Source organism: Homalodisca vitripennis, unplaced genomic scaffold (assembly GCF_021130785.1).
Source record: "Homalodisca vitripennis isolate AUS2020 unplaced genomic scaffold, UT_GWSS_2.1 ScUCBcl_14599;HRSCAF=25475, whole genome shotgun sequence".
NCBI lineage: Eukaryota > Metazoa > Arthropoda > Insecta > Hemiptera > Cicadellidae > Homalodisca > Homalodisca vitripennis.
In genome coordinates, this window is record NW_025790724.1 from 1 (window position 1) to 9,569 (window position 9,569).

The window sequence follows — 9,569 nt, forward strand, 5'->3', positions numbered from 1 at the left end:
GTTCAGTCAAAGGGGTGCATTCAGTTTAAAAATGGAGAAGGAAGTTCATGATTAAGAAAGTGGATATCTAAAGCATTGTGACTGACGATCTCGCCGCCAAAGTTGATGAAAAGATTCATGAAAACAGCCGTTTCACAATAACTCAGCTTGCTCTATGTTTCCCACAAGTTTCAGGGAACTTTTTGTTTGAAATTGTTTCACAGAAGCTAGACTACCTTACAAATTGTATGTAAGATTGCGGCGAGTGCCACTATAATTTGAATTTGGCGCGTTATCTATCAGTAGCCGCGAACACGATAGCCAGCTGCACCGACCTTTAGGTCATAGCCTTAACAATGAGAGCCTCCTACTATCAGGAATTCTACTGGACAGGTTCTGGTAGGATGATTCCTGCCTAGGATAGCAAGCGGAGACGGAGGTCGTGCGGCTATCGTGTAGAGTATAAATTAGATTCAGTAGAGTATTCATTACATGTTAGTCAGTGAAAATAACACCTGTGACCCTGTAAAAACGATCCATCGGTGAAAATATCACCGACCAACACTCAGAAGTTAATGATCCTGAATACATCTGCCTTACAATTCACGTACCTATTTAGTATAGTTACAGGTTGCCAGTAACAGCACATTAATTGAAATTTCTCATACTACTTTAAAACTATCTATATGTTGTAAAAATAAAACTTGTTCATTTTTGGACAATTTTAGGCAAAGACTGATTAGAACCGATTATTAATAAAACTATAATACAAAATTAGTTCTTTATTGAGTCACTATTACTGTACCAGGCTTCCCAGAACTTCCGACTGGCAAGAGACGCTCCTGACAGGACTGAGACTTAAAGTGTGTGCCCGGTCCATCAATCTGCCAGGAGGGTGTGTGGTAGGGGTGGGAGTAGGGGTAGAAGATGAAGTAGATGTGGGAGTGTTGCCACCCTCGGTGAGCCGCTTGCCTCGTCCGACAGGCCTCGGTACCGGAGAGCCATGCTGCGAGTTGTCGGGCCAGCTCTCTACTTCCTTCTCCAGTGACGGTCTATAGAAAAGTATTTTTGTCATTAAACGCCTGCATGTAAAAATGTTCAATAACTGTGAACATTATTTAGCACCTTCACTGGGACTCTATACTAACTGAAGATAATTTTTCTCATTAGACAAACAAGCACAATAAGACATTTACCACAGTCAACAGTTAAAGTGACAATATTTTGGATCTTGGGATATATTACTTTTATATATATTATAGAGTCCCAAATAATTATATGAGGGTGAATGGAATCAGAAGATTTTATAGCATATGCTTATAAATAGAAATGAACTTTATTTGACTAATAACGCACTTCAATAGGACAATTGCACATCAAATATGTTAAAGTCGACAAGTTTTTGATCTGGTATCTGAATTTTTATATATTTAATCCAATGTATATAAAGTTCTATACCTTAATAATAATTATTTATTAAAATAAAATATTTTGACATGATGAGCTAAGTGGTCTCCAACATCACCACCAACACTTGTTATTGACAATAAATTCTCTTTCAGTCTTTTTATAAAAATAATGAAAAAAGTTAATACAAACATGGGTCCGGAAATGTTATTTAGTGAGTTACAGCTAGCGAAAGATTCGCTCGAATTTCAGCTCACAATGGACATGAGGTTTTCCTGAAATTCTGGTAAGGTAGATTAAAGAACAAATTAATTGCTTCTATGGGTTTTGACTTGATAAATTGAATAAAACAGGTCCCAGAACTGTAAGTTTAGTAGTTTAATGAGAAAACCAGTGCCAAATGCAAAAAATGAATGAAAAAAACACATTTTTTCGTCTATGGCAACAATAACTTTGTTATTTCACCAAGAAGATATCAAAATGTTTGATAAAACTTGTAGAAAATTTTATTCTGCACCAAACAGTGTAAATAAATATAGAAAAACCGAATATATATTTGATTAAAAATGTATTTTTATTCATAACAGTAAAAAAGTAAAATTATCCGGAAAACATTAATCAACCAAACCTATCAACCAAATTACAGCAAATTTTCAAAAGTGTCTCTGCTGACTTCAATACATTTCTCTGCTCATTTAAGGTTGGCTCTGGTTGCTTTCCAAATCATTCGAAGGGTTTTCCTTTAACTGTGTAAAAGCTTCATCAATATGTCTAATAGTCACTCATGGGAATTAACTTGACCATGTAAACTTCTGCTTTATCCATCCTCCATATGCAAAGCGTTTCCCTAAATTGGGCCCCCCAAACCCCCCCAAATGGACTTTCCACATCCCAACCCCTTTTAAAAATTGAAAAGTTTTGGATTATATTATAATTTTATAAAAAATAATTCCCCTTAAAAAATTTATAAAAGCAATAACCTTTAAAAATAATTTATTTAAATTTAAAAATTAAAAAAATTTTTGAAATGTTTTTGAGCAAAGGGTTCCAAATCCCCAAAACATTTTTTGTTTTTTAAATAAATTTTCTTTAAACTGAAAAATTAATGAAAAAATTAAATCAAGAAAAAATTTTTCCCCAATTTTTAAAAATTTTAAAAATTTAAAACAAAAGGAAAAATTTGTTTTTAGTAAAATTTAAACCAAGTTTTTGGGGTTTTCCAAAAACGGGGAAGGGAAAATTTAAAAAAAATTAATTCTTTAGGGTTTTTTTGGGAAAATTATAAAATTGTTAAAAAGGGTAAAATTTTGTTTTTTTTAATTTTTTTGGCCATTGTTTTTTATCTAAAAATAATTTAAAAAAAACCTTTTTTCTTATCCTTTAAAAAAATTTTTTTTAAAAAATACAAAATTTTGTAAAACTTTGTAAAAAAAATTGGGGCCCAAACTTAAAAAAGGTTTTGGAAAAAAAAAATTAAAATTTTGATTTTAAAATTTTAAAATTTTTTTCATAACCCAAACAAAAGTAAAATTTTTTTTTTCCGGAAGAACTTTTCCCGGACCCTTTTTTTTTTTTAACCCAAGGATTTAAAAAAATTTTTTTTTTTTTTTTGCTTTTCTTTTTCCCTTTTTTTTTCTTTTAAATTTTTTGGTTTTTTTTTGTTTTTTAAAATTTTTTACAATTTTATTTTTTTTTTTATCTTTTTTTTAATTTAAATTTTTTTAATTTTTCTTTTATTTTCCAACCTCGGGAAGTTTTTTTTTAAAACCATTTTTTTTTTTTGCTTTTTTTCCCATTTTTTTTTTCCAAATCAAAAATTTCTTCCTTTTTTTTTTCCGTTTCAAATTTTTTTTTTTTTTTTTTTTGTTTTTTTTTTTCCACCTTTTAATTTTTTTTATTTGAAATTTTTTTCAATTTTTTTTGCTTTTTTTTTTGGGTTTTGTTTTTTTCATTTTTATTTTTTAGTTTTTTTTTAAAGCCTTTTTTTTTGGTTTATTTTTAATTTTTTTTTTTCCTTTTTTTATTTTTAACCTTTTGAAAAAAAATTCCCTTTTTTTTTTACGTTTTTATTTTTTTTTTTACCAAATTTTTTTTTTTTTTCTTTTTTTTTACCTGTTTTTAAATTATTTTTTTTTTTTTTCTTTTTTTTCCATTTTTCCCTTTTTTCAGTTTTTTTTTTTTTAAATGTTTATTTTTAAAATTTTTCTTTAGGGTTTTTTTTTTTAAATTAACGTTTTTTTTTTTTAACCCTTTTTCCTTTTTTTTTTTTTTTCTTTTTTTTTTTTACCAAATTTTTTTTTTTTTCTTTTTTACCTAATTTTTTTTTTTTTTGCAGTTTTTTTTTTCCTAAATTTCAATTTTTTTTAATTTGTTCGATTTTTTTTTTTTAGTTTTTTTTTTTTTTTCTTTTTTTTCCCCTTTTCCCTTTTTTTATTTTTTTTTTTTTTCCCAAAAAAATTTTTTAAAGGGTTTTTTTTTTCCTTTTTTTTTGGGGTTTTTTACTTTTTTTTTTTAATTTTTTTTTTTAAAACTTTTTTTTTCGTTAAAAAAATTTTTTTTTAAAACTTTCCATTTTTTTTGGAAAAAATTTTCTTTTTTTTTTTTTTTTTGTTGAACCCTTTTTCTTTAAAATTTTTTTATCTTGTTTTTTTTTTTTTTTTCCCTTTTTAAATTTTTTTTCCCCTTTAAAATTTTTTTTTTTTTGCTTTTTTTTTTGGTCTTTTTTTTCTTTTTTTAAACTTTTTTTATTTTTTTTGAAGTTTTTTTTTAAAAATTCAAATTTTTTATTTTTTGGGGATTTTTTTTTTTTTTTCCCCTTTTTTTTTTTGTTTTATTTTTTTTTCGTTTATGTTTTTTTTTTAAATTTTTTTTTAAAACCCCTTTTTTGGATTGTTTTTTTAAAATTTTTTTTCTTTTTTGGCTTGTTTTTTTTTTTTTTTGGGCCCAAAAAATTTTTTTTTTTACCCTTTTTTTTTTTTGGGTATTTTTTTTTTTTGTTTTTTCAATTTTTGCCTTTTTTTTTTGTTTTTTTTTAAAAACCTTTCCGTTTTTTTTTTTCCTTTTTTTTTTCTTTTTCACTTTTTTTTAAAAATTTTTTTTTTTTTTTTTGGTTTTGTTTTTTTTAAGACGTTGTTTTCTTTCAAAAAACCTTTTTTTTTTTTTCCCTTTTTTTTTAAAATGCCAACTTTTTTTTTTTCCCTTTTTTTAAATTTTTTTTTTTTGGTTGTTTTTTTCCCAAACTGTTTTTTTTTCCCTTTTTTATTTTAAAGAGCTCCAGAGTTTTTAAAATTTTGGGTTTAAACATTTACAATCTCACTAATTTATGCAGGTACATTTTCTGATCCCCTTGAGCTAGAGTGGGAGAGAGTTTTGAACAGAAATTAGTATAAACTGAATATTTTAGTATTTTCAAATACATTATTTTATTATAAATAATGGGGTACTGAAGGTAAACAAGGTGAATAATGAAGGTAAACAAGGTGAATGATGAAGGTAAACAAGATATTAAAATATGGATAAAAATAGATTAATGTATCATAATAAATAAATATAAAAACACATGGTTATTTAAAAATCCTTTGAAATGTTAATAGCGACTAAATGACGAAATAAAAGACTATAAATGTCAAGATCATGTGATGAAATATATGAGAAGAGATAAGACTATTCTCAGGGTAGCCACGCTTCTGAAAATTCGAAATTCCATGACATTTCCAGGTTTTCCAGACTGGTTTGAGTAAAAATCCAGGTCTTTCGAGAGCCTGTTTTGGCATTATGACATGCAGATATACAACTGTATTGTAACTGAGACAAGCCTTTCCACACCACTTAAATCTTCAAATAATAAATAAACTTAAGATTTGAGACAAATAAGGTTTATTTATGCTAAACTTCAACATAAAGTGAAATACAATCATTCAATCTGCAAGAAACATTTATATTAACACCTAAAATAACAGTCTTGGCATGATGAGATAATATTCTTTGGGAATTACAATTTGTCAAAAAAAAAAACACTAAAATGGTACAGTTATTCTTATCAAATTAAGACAACCATTTCTTGCACAACTTGACTAGCTACAACTTAAATTGCATTTTTAAAATTGTCAATTTCTTGCCGGAAGGCTTCAGCCTCTTGTTGTTTATCCACTACTATCATAGTCCTTTTTTGTTTTGTCCTTTCTTATCAGCGGACTGCAACTTTGCCTTCCTTTGGTCTGCGAGGTATTCTTGACACCCAGCTCCCGGGCCTGATGGCATTTCATGATCATCTTCTTATGAATGTTGATATTATTTGCTCCACAAGCTCTCTTGATCCCCTCATAGATGCGGCACTGGGAAATAAACAACCTCTGTAGAAGGTTGTTATCTAAGGTTCCTTTATTAATTGAGAAACCTCACTCTACTTTAGCATTTCCATGACTTAAAATTAAGAATCTTCTTGATTAAAGCTTTAAATTTGTCGGAGGCATTGTTTTCAACGAGAAATCTCCTCCAGAAATTGTGTACGTGCTCGTAAGCTTTAAGGAGAGTCTTTTAATGTTCCTACTAAAAAACTTCACCTCTCATGATTCAGTTGCCTTGATCTAATTGCTCCAATGCAATATTTCAAGAGCACTTTCCAATCTCTTGAGAGTAGTGTCGGTTTTTGGGACCCAGGAGGAATGGGGTCACAAAGTGTTACAGCTAGGCACAGGTCACTTTTAATCGGAGACAAGCTGAAGTTTTGTGCACATTGCTTTCAGAAAGTGTAGACACGCTGACTTAAACTTAAGTAACTCTTGTTTATCACATTTCACTTTCTTTACTTCATCTTTTCACACCAAAATTAAACTCAAAAAAGTTTCTGCTTCAATCAAGATGTTTTTTGTTTTTTAAATCTACTTTGATTGGAGAAGAAACCTCAGAGAGAACAGATGTTTAACAAACATACTTAACAAGTTGTGCAACAAAACTGACAAGTCGGTGTACAAAAATGGCACCAATTGCTCATTGGCTTGCTACGTCCACAAAAATGGCTCGACAAGACTAGAGATGTAACTGAAAAATGCTAGTTTACCAGTCAATAACTTATCATCTAGTGTCCTAGTGACAACCTTATAGCTATGAGTATCAGGTGGTTTTGGGAGCAGCAGGGTCCTTCTTCAAATGGATCTTGTTCAAGTGAGGCACCATTTTGATGGCTCTTTCTGCACACTCTCTACTAAGTAACCACCTCACATTATTAAAATTTGAGAGAGACATGACGTCTGACTCTGTTACTTCTACATAACATCCTCTCCTCTGGCAGGAACATCTTTAAAAAAAATTGTAGAGAGCCCTAAGAAATTGAACTAGATTCCACTTAGCCCCATCCTTGGCTCCTGATTTGAACACATTGTTAAGGGTGTGCAACCTACAGATGCCCATGAACAAAAATATAGGATCATCACTATTCTCCGTCTGAAGTTCCTACTCCAGATCTTCACAAACTTTAAATTTACATTAGGTACATCAATAGACAATGAGAAAAGTTTTTTTTTTACATCTACGTGCTTTAATTGACTTATATGAAGATCAAAATCAAATTGCCCCCAGTGTCTTTAGTCAAAAATCAGAGGAGAAATATGTTGAGGTCACTTCATCACTTACAGGATCCCAATACCTTAGTGCAATATCCATTTGCTTTTTATGGCTAACTTTATTCATGCTTTCGTCGAACTTAGCAATAAAGGCGGATGACTCCTGGACCTCCTTTCCCAGTAGGTCTCAAAAATACTCAGCAATATCAAAGTTCACCAAATAACTAATTTTAGTACGTTAAAGTGAAATTTTGTCCTGCAATTTGACTGTTTGGAAACACCGACTTTAAACACTTTGGATGCAGCTCCTGCTAGCGGAAAAACCAGCTTAAAACAGCTACCGAAAAATGTTCCATGAACAACTTTTGAATTTCAATGACTTTCCATAACCTCTTTTATTTTCATAACATTTCCCGGAATTCCAGAAGCGTGGCCACCCTGATTCTACTAAAAACAATTTCAGCAGCACACAATTTTTAACACAGATTTTCAAAAGTTGTGGTAAACTGCCTTGGGTGTGATCTCTTGCGTGTTAACATAATTAGCAGCAATTAAGTATCTCCTAGAGCTCACATCCAAATATTCACATCCTTACACACTTTCACATCCCCATGTATAATGATGATTCTTTCTACAGTTGAGCTTGAAAGTAAAAATAGCCTTTTGCAAGCATAATCGGTTGCACATATTTATCAACTATTCCTGATGCAATCAGCTTGAAATTTAATGTCAGTAAAACTAAAATCAATACTTTTTATTAAACCATTAAGAATTCTCAGACTAATATGTTGTTACTCTCATCAGACTTAAATATGAATTACTAGTAACCTCCTAGTTTACACCACAAACTTTTTAAAACTGAAAATACGTTATACAAATACGTTTATACCTTTAAACATAGTAAAATATTTTTGTAAGAATAAATAATAAAATAAAAAACTAAAGTGTGAAGACCATTACTTGAGGAATAATGGAGGTGGATGTTGAGTTTGAACAGGTGGTGGAGGTGAGGGCCCCTCCTTTACTGTAACAACAGTAGCAGTGCTGATGGATGTTGTTTTGCTGGATGTCTCGACTGGTGAGGGTGGCAGTATCGGTCGAGGGCTGACAGTGAACAGTGATGAGGTTACTAGCATCTTCATCCCCTCTCTTACTCCCCACTTCTGACCTCCACCATTACTTTTCTGCTAATATGAATAGACATTTTTCTGTACATTCAAAAATAACTGATACTATCCACATTAAAGTTGAGAAGGTTCTTTTCAGTGTTGTGTACTTCAATGTTGTTTGGTAGTGTATACAACTTTCAAATTATGACAGTCAAATTATGGTTGAAGTAAATTACTGCACATGCATTAGTAAGATAACATTTTTAATTAAAAAGTCATACTATCCTAATTTTTCATTTGATTTTTTTATGAGTTGTAAACTTATCAATAAATTCCATACATTTACACACAATGAAGCTATGATGTGAAGGGTTGATTCAATGTGAATATTGAGTCCGTCTCAATGAGTTACCATATATTTGTAACACATATTTTGTAATAAATATAAGAATATATAAGAATTGGGACTGTAATATATAAATTATATGTAACCGTTATATTGGTTAGATGTAACTTTTTTTATTACCACACATTAGGAGGTAAAGCTTTGTATGGCTGCTGAGGTTCCAAATCCTATTAATTTCAGCCTAGATTTTGGAGCTTTATTGCTTGTATCTGGATCAGTAAGAAAAGGCTCCTTTGAAACCCCAAAAACATTTTGTACTATGTTTCCTTCTTGTCTTAAGCGTAGTTTGGTAGTTTGGTGACATAAAGTTTTATTAGTAATTTTTTATTTATATCATAAAATACTTCTACTACTACAGGTTATGCTGGCACACATTGATGTCACTTTGACCAACATGTAAAGTACACTTGTACCCCACATTGTCTGCTCATATGACTACTTAAGTCCGGGTACACATTTCATGGTATGAACTTAATTTTTCCATAGGAGCAAAACTAGTCATGTCATTTTTTTATTGTTAACACCATTTTTGTGGCTACAGTCATCATAGTTTCCATTAGAGATTGGCTTTCTTGCTAGGCCGTATGCTGTATATTTTGTATTCTGCCAAACATTGTATGTACTGACTCTCATATTGAAAGGGGGCTCAGTAAAATAGTACTGGACATTGAAAGTGTAAATGATGTGATCATGCAATGATAGCAATTGTGGTTATAATTTTTACACAAAATAAGTTACACACCAATTTGAAATTTCGTATAATTTAAACATACAAAATCAATAGTATGACATTCTTGTTTCGTTTGACATCAGGTAAAGAGTTGGGCACAATTACAGTGGAAATTGAAATTTTTTTCATTAAAGAGAAGTTACATCAGCATTCTGTAATGAGATTATTTTTCTATTGAACTATGATGAATAATATTTTGTTCAATCATATAATAGAGTTAGTTACATCAACCAGTAGTAGCAAAAAACATTATTTTTTTATAGCTTTCTAAGATTTGTATGTTTTAAACAGTGTTAAAGTAGTCATTAAATATATCAGTACAAACCTGTATGGAGTGATCATCACTACCCAAGAACCAAACAGGTCTAGTTCCTTTA

General features: G+C 30.0%; 1 protein-coding gene across 1 annotated transcript; it reads right to left on the minus strand.

The window, feature by feature from the left end:
• Positions 1 to 784: 784 nt before the first annotated feature.
• On the minus strand, positions 785 to 9,564 carry LOC124375178 (proline-rich receptor-like protein kinase PERK8; the record flags this gene model as incomplete). Its single annotated transcript, XM_046833286.1, has 3 exons — positions 9,518 to 9,564; positions 7,908 to 8,131; positions 785 to 1,031 (listed from the first exon to the last, which is right to left on the minus strand). Coding segments are annotated over exons 2-3 (429 nt in total), but the record flags the coding sequence as incomplete, so codon positions are not given.
• Between the last annotated feature and the right edge of the window lie 5 nt (positions 9,565 to 9,569).